The following is a 22,185-nucleotide window of genomic DNA, read 5'->3' as shown; positions in this document are numbered from 1 at the left end:
ACCACAACGCCAGATTCCCACCCATGACTTCCCTTCCCCTAACTCAGCCAAACGAGTTAGTATGACGATCAGCCCAAGCCAAGGCAATGCTGACTCCGGGAGTCGAGACCGCAGCCTCTTGCATTGGTGACGAGCGCAATCTCCGCTATGCCACCTGACCGCCTGAGATTGTCTATCCTAACAAAGAAGAAGAAGAAGTCTTTGTCATGCAGATTAACACACACATGCGAGATGGGCAACACACAGGAACACACACACACATGCATTGGGTCGCAGATGAAATGTTTATCTGCACTTGACCCATTCCGTCGTCCTTCCCCCCAAGGGCAGCCGGGAGCAGACATGGGCTGTCGCATGGGCCGTGCCCGGGGACCAATCCAAGTGCTCCTGTCCGTCTTCGTCAGGAACGAGACAGCGTCAGAGATCTGTTCTGCATGTTTTTCCATTGGGTTTATCTTATTGGGAGGGGAAACCCTTGCGAGCACGGGGAGAACATGCAAACTCCACACAGAAAGGCCCGGGAGATACCCCACCTGGGTACCTGGCAACGCGGCAACCTGGTCCCCAAGCGGGAATCGAACCCAGGACCTTCTAGCTGTGAGGCGACATTGATAAACACTACACTACCGTGCCACTGTGCCACCGTGCCCCCGCTAACTGGGTTAGTTACAAAGTTAAGTATCCAGTTCAGGGAGAGCAGCCTTGGTGGGCGACCTTGTTTATCCCTGTCAAAGTGGGCATAAAAGTTATTGAGCTCACCGTGACAAAGGGGTCAGTGGTTGGGGGAGAGTTGTTGGTGGGTTTATTGTCTGTGATGGCCTGGATGCCCTGCCACATGTGTCAGGGGTAGGAGTTGTTGAATTGCTCTTCAACCCTTAGCTTGTGGCCGCTTGATTCCCCTATTCAGGTTAGCCCTGGCTGAACAGTAGGCCTGCGTGTCACCAGATGAGATGCTAGATAACAATAGGCGGTGCAGAGTTAGCTTTAGCCAGTCCTCCACACGTACCCCTCTTCTGTTTATACTCACGGCAGGGGCGAGGAGTGTTGAGCTGAGTGTTGGGGAGCTGAAGATCGCCAATAACGTTGTCAGATTGCTGTAATCCAACCTCCAAAAGATATTGTTGGGTGCATGATATTTACATTTACATTTTGTCATTTAGCTGACGCTTTTATCCAAAGCGACTTACACGTTTTGTACAACAAGACAGCAGGAAGGGTACAACTCTATCAGCTGAGTAACAATGTTCATCAAAGTGTTGAGTGCTATAGTGTAGGTTAGTATATTAGGACAAGTGCATGACAGTAAGGTTAGTTAGGGTTAGAGTTATTATTATTATTATTTTTTTTCAGATAATGATTGAAGAAGTGCGTCTTTAGTCAACGGCGAAAGATTGGACGGGTTTCGGATGTCCTAACTGTGGTGGGAAGTTCATTCCACCATTGTGGGGCAAGGACCGAGAATAGGCGACTTCTCTTTGATGACCCTCCCGGAGCTCGGATAGGAGTAGGTCTGAGGTGGCCAGAAGATGCAGAGCGTAGGGGTCTTGAGGGTGTGTAGTTAGAGACCATTGACCGGAGGTAGGCGGGAGCCGTTCCCTTCGCCGCACGATATGTCAGGTCGAGGGCCTTGAAGCGGATTCGTGCGGCCATGGGGAGCCAGTGCAGGTCCCTGAGAGGTGGAGTGACATGGGCTGACTTCGGTAGGTTTGAGATCAGGCGGGCTGCTGCGTTCTGAATGAGTTGAAGAGGCTTGGTGGCAGTGGTCGCAAGCAGTGCATTGCAGTAGTCGAGGCGGGAGATGACTGTTGATTGGACGAGGAGTTTGGTGGCTTTTGTCAGGAAGGGGCGGAACCTTCTGACGTTGCTCAGAAGGAATCTGCAGGTTCTGGTTGTCACTGCGATGTGAGCGGAGAAGTTCAACTGGTCGTCAAGGACAACGCCAAGGTTCTTGGCGGTCGGGACGCGGTCACAGTTGAATTCTCGACTGTGATGGAAAGGTCGGTCAGGGAGGAGGATTTGGCCGGCAGGTGAAGCAATTCTGTTTTGCTTAGGTTCAGTTTGAGGTGGTTGGACGTCATCCAGGTGGACATGTCAGACAGACAGGCCGAGATCCGCTCAGAGACGTGGATATCTGAGGGGGGGAAGGAGAGCAAGAGTTGAGATATGAAAGCAAGACTGTTCTGGATGAGCAGACTAGGTATATTACCGCTAATTTGACAAAACTGGAGAGACGACCTTGTGTTGTGCACTCGCCGCCATCCTGGATCAAATCACTGGTTGATCATCATGAAGCACATTTGCTTCATTAAAGGTCCCATATTTTAGTCCTTTTCAACAAGTTAAATAGCTCTTTGAGGTCCCCTAAACATGTCTTTGACGTTTTTTACTGAAATAAAAACCCATCTAGCAGCCTCTATACCCCTCGTACAATCTAGCAATGCTGTATGAGCTTTTTTTCACATCATATAAATCATATAAAGACGGAATTCCAAATTACTAATTTAAAGGTGCAGTTTCTGAATACGGGCTGGATGCTAAATCTGACTGAGTTGTCTTATTTCACAGTATGAGTGTTAATAGGCCCACCAGAGACCCAAATGTATGTATGAAAAAGTGAGTTTTTCACAATATGGGACTAATAACAAAAACTCAAATGATCTTCCCTCCAAAGGTGCATAATCTTCTTTAAACTTCTTTGAATCTCTATCTTCTTCTCTATTTCCACCCTATAGCCGAACCCATTGACATTGTCCAGGGACTGGAGAACGTGGAGACCATTGACGGCAGCGAAGCACTATTTGAGTGTGCTCTCTCTCGTCCTGAGAGTGAAGACTGCCGCTGGCTTCTCGACGGCAAACCGGTGAAAGAGTCGCCCAATGCTGAAATTGTGTCGTTCGAGAGCGGCCGTCGGCACCTGCTGCTGCTGAAGGAGCTGCACACTGAAGACAGCGGCACAGTGACCTTCCAAGCAGGCACAGCCTCCACCTGCGCCCTGCTCTCGGTCAAGGGTGAGTCATACAATCAAACGCCTCGTGCTTCGGAAATGTCGTGGAACCGTAGAGGTTAAGTAATACTTGTGATCAGATCATCTTGGTTGATACAAATGTATTTGTTAAAACATGGTAAATGGTAAATCGAATAGGAGTTTATTTAGGAGTTTGGTAGAGGACTTGACGTTCTCTGGCCAGGAGAATTGGGTCAAGCTCCTTGACTTTCTTCTCAGTTCACCTTATAACCTTATCTGACACCAAGGAAGAGGGCGAGGGAAGGGATTGACCAGGTGATAGGTGAGGCACAGGAAGGAGGAAGGGAGGTGTTACCAAAAGGAATAGAATGAGGGTCCGGGATAGGGGGAGGGAGGTGTTAACAAAAGGCAGTACCAATACATGGGATGTGATGTCAGTATCTATTTTTTTTTCTTTTTTTTAATATTGAGATAATAATGATTAATATGGTCAATATGACGCAATACCTGACATGTCATTCTATATGGCTTCTCTGCACTCAGGCTGGCAGCTGGAAATAGTGAAGGGCCTGGAGGACAAGGTGGCAGCGGTGGGTGAGAAGGTTGAGTTCATCTGTGAGCTGAACGAGAATGTCCCTATGTCGGAGGTAGCCTGGTACGCCAACGGAGCTGAGCTGAAGGCCAATGACAACTGGGCCATGAGGGCCGATGGCCGCTCCTACCGCCTGGTCCTAAGACAGGCGCCTCTCGTGCCACAGCAGGAAATCACCTTTGCTGCCAGGGAAGCCATCTCCATTGCCAAGCTCACCATCATTGGTAAGTGTTGGAGAAACAGACCTTGGGCTACGGAATAATATTAAGCTGAGCAATTCTTTTAAGGATTCAAAAGAACAAGAGCCTTTTCCAATTATCCATATCAAAGTTGTTTATTAGTGTATGTTGAATGACTCTCCCTGGATCCTGCCAACAGCTGTACCTGATCCTCCCGAGGACCCTGAGGTCCTCAGCAAGGACAAGACGTCTGTTACTCTCTCCTGGTTCACTCCTCTACATGACGGAGGTAGCCCGGTCCTGGGCTACAGGGTGGAGATGCGGCTGGCAGATAGTGCCCTCTGGCTGCCCTGCCATTCAGAGCCTGTGTGTAACACGGAGCTCATGGTGGAAAACCTGGTCCCAGGGAGCGGCTACAGGTTCAGAGTGGCAGCCATCAACACCGCTGGGACCGGAGAACCAGTCCAGCTGCCTCAGACGGTGCAGCTTGGTGAGCGATCATTACCATTATTATTAACAAAGCATTTGTTGATAATTCTTTTTAACCTGCATGGAGTACCGGATTGGTGGGAATTCTCCACATAAGACAATACAATAACTGCCAAAGAGTTTAGACCAACGGTTCTCAAACTACGGGTCGCGACCTAAAGTGGGTAGTTGTTTTTTTTATGTTCTGGCAACATATTTTGGCTAAATATGCCTCGTTTTATAAATGTGTATTGATAACATAGTGCAGTAATATTTTTTTTTTATAAATATGCATGATCAAGTTCAACAACGTCTACTTTTTATTTTGATATTCCTTAATTCCACGTTGAAATTACGCGATACATTAAGTGTGGGGTTGAAAGTCAATTTAGTGTCTAGTGCAGTAGAGCCCACCTTACTAGTATTCCAAGCAGGTTAAAACAAACACTTTTATACTTATACTTATAGAATCTGTAATGTTGTCAAACAGCAATCTCTAGGCAAAGAGCCCTACTTGGTGTTGCGCTTTGTTTACATCTTTCTATTTTGTCTGATTTCAGTGGGTATAGGGGAGGGGGTTGCTTCTACTGGCCACAACTCTGGCTCTGCCAAGAGAGGCCTGGTGAAATTCACTGTATAATAAGTCCCTAAACTCCAACCCAGATCAGTTTGTCAGATCAAAACTAAAAAATTAAACAAAGTGCAATACCAAGCACAAGCATGCCTCTTTTGCCAAGAGGTGACTGTTCGGTGGCATTACAGATTCTACCTTTAATGACATAATAATATCAATGTAAAGAACATCTAAAGGACCATACCGGTCTAAATATGAGTTCTAGCCTGTTTAGTAATCAGCACACATATTTTCTATTTTCCTGAGCATAGGTTTCTTTTTTAGATTTAAATATGTTTGCTTTGTTTATCATTTCTATCTCTATGTATTTTTTGTATGCGAACGTTATGGTGATAAACCATAGAATTATATAGAAGAAACCTACCCAAAATAATCTCCTGGTCATGCTAACAAAGAGGTAGCTCCTTAGAAAACATGTTTTCCTATGGTCCTTTAAGACCAGGAGATATATGTAAGATAGGTTTATCTGCATACCAGGAGATAGATTTAAACTAGATGTATCACCATACCATGAGATAGATTTAAGCTAGATTTATAACCATACCAGGAGATAGATTTAAGCCAGGTATAATATAACCATACCAGGAGATAGATTTAAGCCAGGTTTATAACCATACCAGGAGATAGATTTAAGCCAGGTATATAACCATACCAGGAGATAGATTTAAGCCAGGTATATAACCATACCAGGAGATAGATTTAAGCCAGGTATATAACCATACCAGGAGATAGATTTAAGCCAGGTATATAACCATACCAGGAGATAGATTTAAGCCAGGTATATAACCATACCAGGAGATAGATTTAAGCCAGGTATATAACCATACCAGGAGATAGATTTAAGCCAGGTATATAACCATACCAGGAGATAGATTTAAACCAGGTATATAACCATACCAGGAGATAGATTTAACCCTTATGTGGTGTTAGGGTCTCCAGCGACCCGTTTCAAGGTTATAATATGTAATAACTACCATGTAGTTGATTTTATTAGAACAAGGCTTTATGATATCCTCCACAGTCCACAACACATATATAAGCACAGCAAAACTATGTTTCATCATTTTGAAAATTCTGAAGGTATCTGCAGAAAAAAAGGTATGACTGTGGTGTTAGGGTCATTCTTGACCCGGCAAGGTAAAACTATACTATACAATACTAAATATAAATACAAATACTTAATATAAATAAAATAATAATAAATATACTAAACTTTTTTTCAGAAGTTATATTCTAATATTGTTCTATTATAGTCAGAACACATTATTATCTATGGGTTTCACATTTAGTATATTATGATTGAACAACCTCATTTTCATCCTAAAAATAAGGGACATGATGTGTCTCGGGGGCCATAAATCAAATTACAATGGGATTATATGGTTATGAATGCATAATGTTAGTTAGGATGTAGTATTAACTATATTGAGTGATACTCCTTTCTTTTTAGTGGTCAGGACTGAGTTAGACCCCAGGTCAACATTGACCCGCTAACAACGGTCAGTGGTGCCAATTCCTAACACAACATGAGGGTTAAGCCAGGTTCATAACCATACCAGGAGATAGATTTAAGCCAGGTCTATCGCCATACTGCTATGGTCCTTTGAAGCAATAATATGTCATATAGGTTGTAATCTACCATGTCATTGATGTGTTTCTACACCATTATTACACAGAGGTTCCAGTGACAGTGACCGAGCCGCTGACTTGCCTGGACCTAAAGGAAGGTAAGACGGCAAGAGTGGAGTGCCTGCTCTCCGCGGAGGGCAGGTCAGTCACTTGGCTCAAAGATGGCAAGGAGCTGGAGATAGGGGTTAAGTACCAGTTCGCCACAGAGGGGAAGAGACAAGTGCTGTTGATTAAGGACTTTGAAGCCGCTGACCAGGGAGGCTACACCTGCGTGGCCTCGGAGGAGGCCGAGAGCTCCATCCACCTCAACCTGCCGGTGGAAGGTAATGACCACGTTTAAAACATTCACCCTCACATCGGGCCCTCGTTGTGTTCGTCTTGCATTATTAAGAGTTATGGACGTCATTAGACTTAAAGGAACACGCCAATGTTTGGGGAAATTAGCCTATCGTCTTTTCCAGAGAGAGACAAGAAGATAGATACCAGTTTCCTCTCTGTGTGTTCAGTAGAAAGCTATCTGGCTGCACGTTAGCCTAGCTTAGCACAATGAATGGAAGCGGACATGACCGGTTAGCCTTCGGGAGAGGTGTTAGTTGGACAATGCCTAGGCTAACCGGTCATGTCCGCTTCCATTCATTGTGCTAAGCTAGGCTAACATGCAGCCAGATAGCTTGATGTTGGCATGTTCCTTTATTAAAGCTGTGCTATGTTGTTTGAGGATGTAAATTGTAACCACTGGAAAAGTCGAAATAGTGTGATAGTACTGAATAAATAATGTGTTTTCAAGAGGAAAATCGGATCCCTGGAGCGATGTATGAAGCTAGAAATGATCTGTATAGCTGTGGTGCCCCTACCCACCCACCATATTTACAATGCAAAGAAGCGTCTTTTAAGGTTATGTTGGTTATGTTGGTTTCTAATTTAATTTGTTGCCTTTGTGTTGAGATAATAAACAGGATCCAAGCATGTGTATCTAATTAATTATACAACAGGTAGGTCCGACCACGCATTGTGATTGGTCAAGAGCGTTTTAAGCCGTGAGTATATTCATGATACACTCACGGTTAAATCACCATGAATATACCACTACATCGTACTTGGATAGTTCGTACTGGTTAGGTAAGTTGTCTTTTTTGGATGCTGAATAAAAACATTTTCTAGTTAACCTAGCGTTGTTGGGTGCTCCATTGTGGTTGTAGGTGGAGAGGTAAAGCAGGCAGAGACTGAGGAAGGGGGCCAGCCCGGTCTGCCCCCAGAGGCTGCTTCAGAGGGTGACGTCCATGAGCTATGGGAGGCCTTGGCCAAGAAACGCCGCATGAGCCGAGAGCCCACTCTGGACTCCATCTCTGAGCTGCCAGAGGAGGATGGGAAAGCAAAGAAGGATGAGAAGGCACCAGAGGAAGTAGAAACAAAAGAACCGGAGAAGGAGAAGGAGGAGGCTGTTGAGTCAAAGAAGCAGCCGGAGCCCAACCTGTACATCGGCTCCGAGGACGAGTCTGTCTCGGGAGGTCCAACGCTCGTGTCCTACCTCAAGAAGAGCAGCAAGTCTACCGTTACCGTGGGCAGCCAGATGGAGACTCTGTCCACTGAGAGGTTCTTTGCTCAGTTCAAGATGTCAGATCAGATCGTAGTGCAACAGACGGAGACTAAACAGACTGAGGATATAATGGTAATCAGTAAGGAGGATGAGCCGGAGCTCAGACACGCCGCCATCAAGATCCAGGCTGCCTTCAAGGGGTACAAGGCCCGCAAGGACATGCGTCCTGTCTTCAAAGAGGTGTTCCAGGACCAAACCAAAGAACCCAATGGAACCATCCACCTGGAGTGCGTGGCAGAGGGTAAACCTGACGCGGTGCGCTGGCTGAAGGATGGGGAGGTCTTGACAGACGGCAAGCATCACCACATTGACATCTACAACGACGGTACCTGCTCCTTGGTCATCACCGCTGCCAACATCCAGGACACTGGGGATTACACCTGCGAGGTCACCAACAAGTATGGAGTCACCACCCACAGCGGTAAGGTGACAGTAGGATCCGTGATAGACTTGTCTGGCCGGCGGCCACTGACAGTCGGATACAGCGCAGACAGCGAGCCCGAAAGCTCCTCGGGCAGCGAGCTGGACGATAACCTGCGGAAGGCCAGCAGACGTCTCCGTCGGCTCTTGCGTACGCGTCTCCCGCCAGACGTGGAGGAGGAGCCCTTCCTCAGCGCCGATGAGGGAGACCTGCCGGATCCCCACTCTTATCGCGAGGACGATCGCTACATATACATCCGCTTCGACACGCGGGCGGATGCACAGGTGGCCTCGCAGAGGTTCCAGGACATGTTCACAGCCCAGGGGGTCCCTGTGGAGACCACCATCCTAGAGGCAGGCCCTGTCAAAGTGGAGCTGCGAATTATGAAGATGGGCTACACGCAAGACGGCACACAGACCCCCACACAGGAGAGACAAGTACCTACTTTCATGACTGGAGCGCCTGGTAGGAAACACACAGAGTGGATACCTTGTTTTTCTTAAAGCTACACAATCTTAAAGTACAATCTGGAATTTATTTGTCCTTGATCTAAACCTTGGGTATTACATATTCACATAAGTCTGTGAAGAGTTTGATTGTAGATAGAAAATGTTTAGAATGTTCTTCTAGCTCATGATAACTCAAAAGACAGATTTTGTTCACAAACATGTAAAATGTAAACAAAACATTTGCAGCCTCAGAAGCCATGTAAAACTCAGGTTTAGCTGTTATATACTGTTAGTTCTTGCACCAAAGGCTCAGACAATACATTTCAGATTTTACTGTATTTCCAGTCCGATTCATGTAAAGAAGCTAGTAGTGGTGTGATACTGCAATTACGGATTGTGTCTTTTTAAGGATATTTCTCTCTCTCTCTCTTACTCACTCAGTTAATCATCAAAACTATTACTTTAGCATATGCGCTCCTTTCCAGACCTCTAATAATTTCACATAATAAATAAGAATCATTTCAATATTAATTTCATATTGAAATTATAATGTCACAACATTAGCATAATACTCTGCTAACATTTAATCCATGTACCAGTGTGTTCATCCATTTCCTCCTTCTTGACATGTTATGGAGAGCCTTAGTTGCGTCTAATCTGTTTCAGTTCATGTCTTTTTTTTCTGAACTCACTGAGTATTTTGGCATGCTCTCTTTTCCCACTGTAAACCTGTATGCTTGTATTTGCTGTGGTTGCATATATGCTTCATTCTCTCCCTCTTAAACAATGTCATTAATACCACTTTTCCTGTCCTCCTCTTTCTAATGGTGCTTCAGGAACGTCTCTCCCTTCCTCTTCATTTCATTTTGCATGTCCTCATGAGGTGTCATTATTTGTGCGTTGCAAGCAGCCATGATGTCATTTTGTTTTATATAGTTTTGTATTTATCATGGACCAAAACTGCAACAGTGTCTTCCCCTGGATCAAAAGAAAATGTGTATAAAGAGGATTATGTTTTCAGCTTTTCAAAATAGTGTATTTGTTTGCCCTCCTGTCACCCAGCCGCCCCAGTCTTCCTGACTGAGTTGCAGAGCCAGGACGTCCCGGATGGCTACCCGGTCAGCTTCGACTGCGTGGTGATCGGCAAGCCCCCTCCGACCGTGCGCTGGTACAAAGATGGTAAGGTTCTGGAAGAGGACGACCACTACATGATCAACGAGGACCAGGAGGGATGCCACCAGCTCATCATCACCACGGTCCTGCCCACCGACATGGGCGCCTACCGCTGCGTGGCCGAGAACACCAGTGGCATCACAGCCACCAAGGCTGAACTCAGGGTCGAGAGTGAGTCAACAGGACACACAACGCTCAATACATTCTCTCACACACACAGGGACGCATAAACATGTGAACACATACGCAAAACCCTGATTACACTTCTAATAGTATAACCAGTCGCTGAAAAGCATATCCTTAGTAGAAATAACCCATTTTGAACAGTGGAGTGAATAGTAGAATATTTTATTTAGCAGAATAACTGAACTGTACAGTACTTTCCACTAGTGGTCGACCGATATGGGTTTTTCAATGACCGATATTTAGAGAGCAGGGTGGCCGATGGCTGATATTGTGCCAATATAGTGATTTTTTTGTTGCATCTGATCAAATACAACAATTTCATAATAACAAACGAGACACAAAAAAAGTATTTTCTTTCTGTATTTTCTTTATTATTTTAAATCAACATATGTATCAAACTGCGGCTGATTGGCGCAGTGGGCAAGGCGCTCGCCACTAATGCAGGAGATGCTGGGTTCGAGCCCAGCTCTCTGCGTTGCTACCGGCTGGCCGGTCGTTCATACTAACACAATTGGCAAGTGTTAGAGGGTGGGAAAGCCGGTGGGTGGGGATCGGACGTTGTGGACAGCGACTCCTACAGGTCGGTTTGTTGATGCCGGTGCGGCGGAAGCAGGAAGTAGCGGGGGCAGCGTGAGCCTCCCACGCGTTACTCCTCGCCACTGAGAGTTCGAGCTGGTGCGGTGAAAAGATGCGACAGGCTGCCTCCTCGTGTACCGGAGGGGACAGTGATGCAAGGCTTCTGTCCTCACTACAGCCGACCAGTGGGAGGCATAGTCTAGCAACGTTCAAGACAGGGGAGGGAAGAATTGGATAATACGAAATTGGGATGGGAGAAAAATAGAAAATGGGGAGAAAAAGTGGATAAAAAAAAAACATGTATCAAACTAAATCAATTGATTGAAAATAAAAATCTAAATACATTTTATTGGACTCAATTGACACATAACTTGAACTAGTGCTAATTGGTCACGTAGGCGCCGATTAATCAGTCTATGATTGATTGATTGATTGAAAAGTTTATTAACAGATTGCAGAATGGGTACAGTACAGTACAGCTCAATACATACAATTGTTAAGGGGATGCAGACCAGAGAAAGACTTTCGTCTTGTTTACATCAGGGTCCCCCATTTTCAATTCATCATAACATATATGACATACATGACATACAGATAGACAGTACTGCTACATCTATACATTTATGACATATCAGATTTGCAAATACAGTACTGTTTGTGATACAAAAGTGTCCAGAAAAGGAGTGTATATACATTTGGCGTAGAAACTGTACATTGGAGGAGGTTGGATGGGTGGGGTGGGGTTGGGTGGGTTGGGTGAGGGCTGTACATTGGAGGTGGGGGGGGGATCTATCTATCACTACTTTCTACCTGTGTATAACACGATCCTCGTTTCCCCTTCTACAGTGTCTTACAGCTCAGATTATGATACTGCAGCTGACGCCACAGAGACCTCTTCCTATGTTAGTGCCCAGGGTTACGTCTCCTGGTGAGTTTACCATTGATTTTGCTGTAGCTTTTCACACAAATAACGTCTCAAGTTGGTGTTTGGAGACAAACCTGAAGGAATATTAATAATTATCAACTATACTTCACCTTTTCTTTCCTCTTTACTCCCTCAAGCGTTGAGACGGAGGCCTTTGAGTCCGTAGCTGAAGATGAGCAGCTACCCCAAGTGGTGGATGAGCTCCATGACATGCACGTCAGTCCGGGCTCACCCATTGCCAAGATGCAGCTCAGAGTCAAGGGTACGCTGATTTGATCATCATGCTACTTTCATTTCCGTGTGACAAAACACCAAACGGCTGATGGTGCCTTAGAGGAATGTTGAGTTGACAGACTTCTAAAACTGCAAGCAAACTGATTTTCACAAAGATCCTCATGTATTATTTCTCCTCCAGGTTTCCCAAAGCCCAGAATATACTGGTTCAAGGACGGTCACCCGCTGCGGGCCTCAAACAGAATCCTGTTACTGACTGAGAGGGATGTCCATAGCCTAGAGATCATGGATGTGAAGAAGGAGGACATGGGGGAGTACTCCGCCTACATCAGCAATGCAGCCGGCTCTGCCTACTCCTCTGCCAGGCTGCTGGTTCTGGGTAAATGTGCTCACGACTGGATAGTTAAAATAAAACACAAAGAAACAAATATAAAAACACAAAGCACAAGATAATTTACAGTCCATTACTTATTATTACTGTTACATTCGCAATGTGTGATCCGGTGAGCTGTACGGATACAGTAATATACTTCCTTTGTTAACAGGTCCAGGGGAGCTTGTACCTGAAGATACTACAAAGAAAGGTACTTTGACTTTTTACCGACTTTGACTATACTGGCAGGGTATAGTACAGGTATTGTAGCAGTACTGTAGATTTAACTGTGTGGTATGTGGTGTGGTATGTGGTGATTCAAGGTTCTTTATTGTAATTGTTTTTGTATTTGCATACTTAAAAATTAAAGGTTGTTCCTCCAGTCCAACACAGTGCAAACAACAATAGACAATCAACAGAAAATCTAACAATATCAAAAAGGATAAAGCAGCATAAAAAAGTTGTTCAGGCTTTAGATTAAAATTACTTTTATTGATTTATTCTTTTATAGACTTCAAGGGGCCTCTGGTTCCACCACGCTTCCTGGAGAGGTTCACCAACAGGAAGGTGAAACAAGGAGCCAGCATCACTTTATCTGTCAAAGTGGAAGGTTTGTCCTCTTTACCTTGTATTTCTAGGCAGCAAGGAGCGCTACTAGCTTGCTGCTTTTGTATTTCCACTTCCCATGCATGCGTGGCACAGTATCTAGAAAAAGGATATGTTAACCTTTGTGGTTAAGTCACTTTTGAATGTAAAACGGCAAGCCACTTGTTCGTATTCTACATAATCATCTTTTTTACAAGGAGAATGAGTTAGCTAAGCAGTTTTGTCTATGTAGATGTATCCATATAATTATATAGAAGGAATTTCCACACTAGCTAGCATATTTGCCAAGAAGTTGCACAGAGAACAGTGCAAATGGACAGAACAGAATAAGATTTTATTATTTTGATACGATTTTGGATTTCATTTTAGCAGGAACTGTGCATGTTTTTTATTTTTTTTTATCTACTTTTTCTCCCATTTTCTATTTTTCTCCCATCCCAATTTCGTATCGTCCAATTCTACCCTCCCCTGTCTCGAACGCTGTTAGGCCATGCCTCCCACAAGCCGGCTGCAATGTGGACCAAGCCTTGCATCACGTGTCCCCTCCGGTACACGAGGAGGCAGCTGTCGCATCTTTTCACCTGTACAGCGCGATCTTTCAGCGGCGAGGAGTAACGCATGGGGGGCTCACGCTGCCCCCGTTGCTTCCTGATTCTGCTGCGCAGGCGCACCAACCGACCTGTAGGAGTCGCTGTCCACAACGTCCGATCCCCACCCATCAGCTTCCCACCCCCTAATACTGCCAATTGTATTAGTATGAACGACCAGCCAAGCTGATAGCAATGCGGAGAGCTGGGCTCGAACCCAGCGTCTTCTGCATTGGTGGTGAGCGCCTTGCCCACTGCACCACCTAGCCGCCTGGAACTGTGCATTTTTACAGAGCTCTCTTGACAGAGCCTGAGGTGCAATTGGTTTTGATAGTCTATCAGTGAGCTGGATGCAATCCTACCTGGAGGGGAGAGAGCAGATGGTGGAGGTAAACGGTACCCTATCCCCCCCCCTCACAGTAAGCTGTGGTGTTCCACAAGGAAGCATACTAGGTCCGCTACTGTTCCTAATTTATGCAAATGACATGTTGTCAGCTTGTGACTGCAACTTGTTCCTGTTTGCGGATGACTCAGCCCTGCTGGTCTCTGACAAGAACAAGTTACAGGTTGAAAAAACCCTCAGCTCAGAACTAGGCAAAATCTGCATATGGCTCGCTGATAACAAACTATCATTACACATGGGCAAAACAGAGTCCATTCTCTTCGGTTCAAATAACAAACTCAGCAAGGCCGACGGCTTCTCAGTTACAGTGGGTGACAATATTGTCACAAGGAAAGAAGATATTACCTACCTGGGTTCCATCCTAGAGGCAAATCTTTCCTGTGACAAAATGGCATCCAATGTAATAAAAAAAGTCAACCAACGAACTCGATTCTTGTACCGGATCTCCTCACTGGTAAACAAGAATACCCTGAAGACTCTGGCAGGAGCACTCATTCAAGGGTACTATGACTATGCGTGCACCTCATGGTACCAAAGCACCTCAAAGGCGCTTAAAACAAAATTACAAACATCACAAAACAAACTGGTCAGACTACTACTTGACCTGAACCCCAGAACCCACCTCACCCCTGCCCACTTTGCCAACCTAGGATGGCTTAGAGTAGACGACAGAGTACAGCAACTTGCAATGGGCCTGGTCTACAAGATACACTATACGACCGGGGTGCCCATGTACATGTCAAAATACTTCCCAAAGGTCAGTGAATACCACAACCACTACACCAGAGGAAGCTCAACAAATCATGTTAAACCCAGATTCGGCTCAAACAAGGGACTAAACACGTTTCGCAATTATGCCACAACAATGTGGAACGCCCTACCCAAAGCTGTAAAGGAATGTGAATCCCTGCCCACATTCAAAACCGCCCTTAAAGAGCACCTACGGGAGGCTGCAATTCGAAACTGGCCACCGTAAATGCCCAAAACCCCCACCACCTCCTAATAGACAGTCTCCTCCCCACCGCATGTATATATTCCCTCCCCGCCGTATGTATATTTCCCTCCCACCCACCCACCCCCTCCTAATGTACAGTCCCCTCCCCATCATATGTATATACTCTGTCAGGATCTAGGGGTAACAGTACTGTATATTTGAATACCGCCTATGTCACAAATGTATCAGTACTAAATACCTATATGTCCCTATGCCATAAATGTCATGTATGTTGTGTATGTCATAAATGTCTATATGAATTGAAAATGGGGGACCCTGATGGAAACAAGACAAACGTCTTTCTCAGGTCTGCATCCCCTTAACAATTGTATGTATTGAGCCGTACTGTATTGTACCCATTCTGCAATCTGTTAAATAAAGTTTTCATTCATTCATTCAACGTCAGTAAATGTATGGGTGATATATTGATCAGAGCTGTTTGCATTGAAAAGAATAAACAATCAAGCTGAAAGTAACGTTACTGTCCTCCTACCGTTCGCCAATGAGACTGGAGGAAAAAGATGTGTGTCTAGAGTCCCGCAACAATATGTGACTGCCGGACGGATTTCCCAGATGCACCGAGATCACCAGATCCATTTCCGGTTGTAACTCGCCCGATCATCCACCAGGCGGCGGTATTGAAGCGTTGCACGGTTGTGCAGAGTCTCACTGTCTCAGCAGAGGCTGGGTGGCGGAATTATGAATACTATGGCGAAAAAATGAAATATGATCTCAATAACGTCGTACGCCGTGGCTTGGCAGAATTCGCATGACCAGCAAACCCGTCGTACAACGTTATTGGCGGTCAATGTGTTTTTTCACTACCACACGACAAAGGGTTAACCCTTTCACAACCACACTACAGAAGGTTAACCTTTCACTACCACACTACAGACGTCTGTAGTGTGGTAGTTAAAGGTTAACCTTCTGTAGTGTGGTAGTGAAAGGGTTAATTTGGGTTTATTACCATCCCATAACACCATCCTGTGTTCCTCCAGGCTCTCCTGCTCCCATGGTCACCTGGCTCAAGGAGGAGTCGATGGAGGATGTCCTGTGGATCAAGCCAGACTCCAAAGGGTACAAGGTGGCGAGCTCTGGCCGCCAGCACAGCCTGATCTTAATGGACGTGGGCACAGAGTACACCGGCGCCTACACCTGCATCGCCACCAACAGGGCGGGACAGTCCATCTGCACCGCCCACCTGGAGGTTGACGAGGGTAAGGAACGCAGAAATGGACCTATCTCAAACCCTGCCCTCTTTTCTTGATCCTCCAATCACAATCATAACTTTGTTTGTACGAGGGAAGCAACAGTTGTGATTGGAGGACCAAGAAAAGATATCAATTAAATATAAAAATTATATTAGTAATAGTATCTTTAAAGGCCTAGTCAGTGTTCCAAATGTAAACAAAGGGATAAGCCCCACCACCAAAGATAAGAAATGTTTTTATTCTCTCTCGTCTATTGACTCAGGTCTTGATACAAGGACCTAATCAGAAGTAAAATTTGTATTGTGTTTGCTGTATTTTGTAGCTGAAAAGGTTTGTTTATGTTGGTAATGTTTCTACCCATTGGAGTAAAATAGATATACGTTATATATGATGGGTTAAAACAGACATACGGCTTTATGATGTGTTAAAACAGTTCCATAAAGCAGATTTTCCATCTACAGATCAAACTCTTAAAAGAATATATGTGAATATACCCCACGTTTATATGGTAAAAAAAGAAATCACAGATTGGGGCTTTAAACGACACGTAACATTCCTGTTATGTTATATTTCTCAGCACCACAACCAAAGGAAGAGATCAAAGTACCAGAGTGAGTATTTGTTGGGAGATTCATACCTACTGTATAAGGCAAATGGTTACATCATGGCTAGACAGTGTAGATATGTAGGTCTACATCAAATATAATGGTTTATCTTGTTCTGCTTAGGGTTGTGGGGATTACAGTCAGTCCTCCTGAGGAAGAGCCGGTTAGAAAAGTAAAAGGTGAGATGTCTCTTTAAGTTACACACACATGCACATCACTATTCTGCCTACTAGCAATTGTCCCGGTCAAGGTTATATACGGGATAAGGTGTTTATATAATAATAATATATTTGATTTGTAGGGCGCTTTATAGTTGTGGAGCAAATCTCAAAGCGCTACATTGTAAAAAAAGAACATAAAAGCTAGCAAGAGAGTAAAAAAAAGAAAGAACATAAAATAAGCAAGACTAAAACTAGTAAAAGAGTAAAAAAAAAAAAAAAAAATAAGAAGGGCTAAAACTGGTAAAAGAACATACAATGTGTGGAGCTAAAACTAGATAAAAATCAACAAAAGGCTCTATTAAAAAAGATTCGTTTTGAAAGCATCCACAGTCTGTGGTGCTCTCTGGTGGTCAGGGAGAGCATTCCACAGACCACAGCATTACCATGGAAACGGAATTCACACAGACCCACAAAACCCAACAGGGCAAGGTGTTTGCAAGCCTCAGTATCATATTTTGGTTTCTCATCATCTGGGATAGTTTTTCTGGCTATTTTAAACTGGCACCAGGTCAATGAATATGAATGTGGATATAAACGCAACCCACTGATTTCAGAACACAGAATCAGAACAGTTGACATTATCTGTTATTAAGTATTGATTGAGTATCTGATTCTTCCTCCTCATTTCCAGAAGAGGGTAAACTATCCTTCTTGAGTGACGCAGGTACAGAGGAGTTCCTCATGAAGCTCACCTCCCAGATCACTGAGATGGTATCTGCTAAGATCACCCAAGGTGAGTGACACTTCAATCATGGACTGTTCCATCAGTGTTGTGAAAGATTGGACTACTGTAGATACATTTAGTTAATGTTAATGTTAAAAATTTATTATTATTAATTAATCAAATTCTGGCGTGTGTACAGAGCAAATTGAGACCACCAACGCTTCAACATGGCACTCACCAGCTGTGCTTAGTGTTGTGTCTCACCAGACCATTTGAGAGCGAGAGCAGCAAAGGTGAGAGCAGCGAAGGCGAGTGGCGTAAATAAATAATAAATAAAAAATATAAAATAAAAAATAAATAATAAATAAATAAAGAAGACACATTGTCGCTTTAAATTAAACCAAAAACCTTGCTGTATTTCCCCCCCCCAATATTCTAATTACACTATACTCATATTAGAATTCCTATCAGGAATGCACTTATAATTGGTGGAATATGTCCTGATGTATTGGATAATCAGTTGGCCTTCTCGTCGAAGAGAGGAGAAACTGATTTATTCCATCTGCGTCTTGATACTAAAACAATTTTGTGTTTTTAATGTCATTTTGTATGGCTATATTGATATATATGCTATCATAAATAGTATTTGCTAGAATTCCTAGCAAATAATCATGGTTTATGGCATCATTGGTATGTTGTTGTGACAAATGATTAATTACGTCTGAGTGCGATGAGCCACATGGCCAGCTAACATGCTACACCTCTGCTACTGCATACAATACTACAAACGGTCATGAACAGTGCCAGGTACAGTACTAATAAATAAAACATTCAGAAATACCAACAGGAAAATGTCAGATACATTGCTTCTGTTCATTGTTTTGAAAACAGGTTTGGGAGAAATTCAGTGAATTTAAATTCAACTGTGAAGGCTTTTGTGAGTCAGAATGCATTAACGCTTAGACATTTGAATTAGAATCTATTTCTGAATTGACAACAAACCTGAAAATGTAATGCCCCCCCCCCCCCCCCCCCCCCCCGCACACTAATGCTTGTTTTCAAGTTTGTACTGCTGACCCATGTGTGTATGTCCTACAATCTCTTCTCTCTGACATACATCATCCATTCTTTTCATCTTTTACCATGCAACAGTTCAATTCACCCACTCACGTGTTCATCCGATCATTAATTTGTATTCAGACAGCTTACAGAACCACCAAGTGCTCCAGTGGATGAAATCTTGGCCCAAAACATCCAGTATGTATATCTATGCATCATTCGTCACAACAGCCAACCATTCTTTCCACAAGGCATGTTGCTTCGTATGTCTTTGAATTGGCTTTGTAGTCTTTAGGAAATATTTAGTTATATCTTTAGTCTTTAATTGGCTTCAAATTTGTGGCACGACGATTTGTGTTGACGACTTGTGGAAAGAATTTTGGCTTACTTTTATTCTCGGTATAAAACAAGAACCACACACTGCGCGCCGGGCGGAGAAGGTTTGCCGTGCATCAACTGTCACCGTACACGTACATTATTTACCACAAGTCGCGTTGCTTACGATTTCTTGGCTTTGCATTCGGCGAGATATATATTTTGCACTGCCTCTTGTGGAAACATTTTGGCTTACATTCATTCTCAGTACAACACCAGAGCCAACCATACAGTGCACTTCAGAGATGAAGAACGTCTTCATAGGTATAAGAGAACACCACTCTATGGTTTACAAAGCTGTCATCAACACAGTCCCATCATTTGCCATATAAGTAAAGATGAAATATGTAGCTTTTCAAACATTTCTTTCTTTCTTTCTCTTTCTTTGTTTTCTGTGTTTTTCTGTTATCTCTGATGCATCGTTCCTCGTTGATTTTTATGTCTTGTCGAAATAGATTTTAAGTCTCAGTAGCTAATAACTGGAATACATGCTCACACACAGACATGTATGGGCAGAGCTCTGACTGGACAAGTATATAGTATCTTTCTCAAGCATGCATTTAGAGCAGTGGTTCTCAAACTTTTTCATGTCAACGACCCCCAAATTTATAAGTAATTGGCCCCCATTTGATAAGATTTTGTCCCAGGGATCCCCATCTGAGAAGATATTTGATGTGATGATTTCATCCAGAATTCCATAACTGTCTATATACTGTAGGTGGAGAGATAATAGAGGAAAGAGCAGAATAGTCATTCTTATACACTCTCTGACTAGTACTAATGTCTAGTGAAGAATATATTAGTGAGATTAATTTATATATTATTAAATAGATAGATTACTTAATTAATGAATATTCCCCATTTTGCTGGGGATCCCCTGGGACCCTCTCCAGGACCCCTGGGGGTCCCTGGACCCCACTTTGAGAACCACTGTTTTAGAATACTAACACCATAGTAAAACGGCAGTTGCAGAAATGTCCCTCTGTGATTTACCTGTGCGACTCACATACTCAAATTAATGAGTGGTTCTTATGTTAATGTTAATGAAAACTCTTTTAAAGAACAACTAAAAACACATTTGTTCAGACAGGCCTTTGGTCATACATAGGCACTTTTTCTTGTCCTCACTGTTCCTATAGTTTTGTTTTAATTAGTGACTCATGATTTTATCCAAATTCTTTTATTCTACTTTTTTTTATCTGGTTTCACTGTTTTTTAACTGCTGTCTGTTGTTGTTGTCATTTATTTCTGAGTTTGTTTTGTTGTGTTTTTTTATATTAAGCTGTAGTGTAAAGCACCCTGTGCATTCATGCTGTGAAGGGTGCTATATAAATAAAAGTCATTCATTCATTCATAATTGAGGGCCACTAGAAGACCAGGACAGTAAATTACTGAATACAGAGTCATTTCCAATCAATGACAACCAGAACAAACTAGCTATACCCTCTTATTTACCAGTCATTACCAGCCTGCCTTGCCTGGCTCATGTAATAGGGTCCATGCATTAGAGCAGAGTGGACAGTGAATTCGCTGCCACTGAAAATATGCTTGGCCAAAAAATTATAGATCTTTCTCTAACTTAACTCATTGGGCGCCAGCCATTAGCCTTATCCTTGTAATGGCTGCGCCAGGTTTCCATAGCATACTTTCACTGTGCGTCACTATGTTTGGAGAGCTATATCTATATTCTATATTATAGTTATGGAGACAATACTATGGTCATTTGACAGTCACAAAAAAATAATTTTTTCATGTATACGTTTGCGCATTATCACATGGTGAATATTGTATAGTTTAGGAGTGATCCGGGCAAATTCCTGAAAAGCTGAGTTATAGGGCGCTACGTGAATTCTGATGTACTTTTGGCACTTAGTATGGCTTTCAGCGGTAACATATAGGTCTGTGAGTGTAATATTGATATTATAATGGAAAAAAAGGAAAAACTATCCAAAAACGTAATATTACGCGTTTGGCGCCCAACGGTTGTCGAGAGAACACGTAATAATACGTGGCCGGCACCCAATGAGTTAATATAATCTACCAGTTCTCCCTCACCAGGATGTGATTTCATGCTGGTGTGAGTGGTTTGGAGTTAATGTAGAAATGTGTGTGTATTTTTAGTGCTGATTAATCGCCTTACCTCCTCGCCGCACTATAGCGTCTTTGCGTGTCCCGGGGGGCGACAGTGACGACGAGACCAAGACCCCCTCTCCATCCCCCCACCACGGCCGCTCCCGCCCTCCCTCCCTCATCGCGGACTCCTCCTCCGAGTCTGATGATGGCGATGCCAGGGGAGAGGTGAGACACTGAAACACCTGTTAGCCTACTACATCAACCTGGATGTTTTAACCCTTTGTCGTGTGGCAGTGAAAGGTTAAAGGTGCTATAGAAAACATTCAGCCACTAGATGTCGCACTAGAACACCAGCATGTAATTCATCCAATCAGCTGCATTCCACGTGGGGAAATGGGAAGTAGGGAGGAGATACATGTAACATGTAAACAACAACATTCATTTTGGAATCTCAAAGAAAATATGTTTGGGGGAAAGCAATACTTTTATTCAGCATCTAAAACCTCTGTGGATGTATTATTTAAAAATAAATATTACTCTACATAAAATGTTATCTATAGCACCTTTAAGTTACCATTAATAACCTTTTTTTTTACATTTTCCTTGCTCACACATTAACGCCATACCCGAGTAAAGTCGGTTTAACTCGCCGACACTTGAGCGCCAAACCCGAGAAAAGTCGGGTTTTCATCGTTATTTCTTTTATTCGATATTTCCATTCATTATTACGAAAGCCCTAAGAGGCCGTACATTCATACATTTTATTTACTCAGTTTTCCCGTGATAACGGGATAATTTTCTCGTTATCACGAGAAAACAAAGTCTGTTTTCTCGTGATAACGACTTATTATCTCGTTATCTCGACATAACGAAGTCCGTTTTCTCATGATAACGGATTCATTTATCTCGTTATCTCGAGAAAACGAAGTCCGTTTTCTTGTGATAACGGATTCATTTATTTCAGGGGGGTACATGACATACATTTG

At 43.5% G+C, this 22,185-nt stretch overlaps 1 protein-coding gene across 1 annotated transcript in view; it reads left to right on the top strand.

Moving 5' to 3' along the window:
- obscnb (obscurin, cytoskeletal calmodulin and titin-interacting RhoGEF b) overlaps positions 1 to 22,185 on the top strand; it is a gene marked incomplete at its 5' end in the record, with an annotated part of 220,305 nt that overhangs the window by 164,163 nt on the left and 33,957 nt on the right. Inside the window, 17 exons of the mRNA XM_084326891.1 lie at positions 2,733 to 3,008; positions 3,509 to 3,781; positions 3,936 to 4,226; positions 6,515 to 6,790; positions 7,667 to 8,950; positions 9,997 to 10,278; positions 11,716 to 11,797; positions 11,932 to 12,056; positions 12,210 to 12,407; positions 12,574 to 12,612; positions 12,913 to 13,011; positions 15,990 to 16,208; positions 16,780 to 16,813; positions 16,931 to 16,986; positions 17,660 to 17,761; positions 18,893 to 18,949; positions 21,285 to 21,424. Of these exons, the coding sequence (XP_084183017.1) occupies positions 2,733 to 3,008; positions 3,509 to 3,781; positions 3,936 to 4,226; positions 6,515 to 6,790; positions 7,667 to 8,950; positions 9,997 to 10,278; positions 11,716 to 11,797; positions 11,932 to 12,056; positions 12,210 to 12,407; positions 12,574 to 12,612; positions 12,913 to 13,011; positions 15,990 to 16,208; positions 16,780 to 16,813; positions 16,931 to 16,986; positions 17,660 to 17,761; positions 18,893 to 18,949; positions 21,285 to 21,424 (3,833 nt within the window). The remainder of the gene's footprint in view (positions 1 to 2,732; positions 3,009 to 3,508; positions 3,782 to 3,935; positions 4,227 to 6,514; positions 6,791 to 7,666; positions 8,951 to 9,996; positions 10,279 to 11,715; positions 11,798 to 11,931; positions 12,057 to 12,209; positions 12,408 to 12,573; positions 12,613 to 12,912; positions 13,012 to 15,989; positions 16,209 to 16,779; positions 16,814 to 16,930; positions 16,987 to 17,659; positions 17,762 to 18,892; positions 18,950 to 21,284; positions 21,425 to 22,185) is intronic.

The sequence above is a fragment of the Notolepis coatsorum genome (assembly GCF_963971535.1).
Source record: "Notolepis coatsorum genome assembly, chromosome: 13".
Classification (NCBI taxonomy): domain Eukaryota; kingdom Metazoa; phylum Chordata; class Actinopteri; order Aulopiformes; family Paralepididae; genus Notolepis; species Notolepis coatsorum.
Note: the sequence above shows the minus strand (reverse complement) of the source record. Positions and strands in the feature narration are given on the sequence as shown.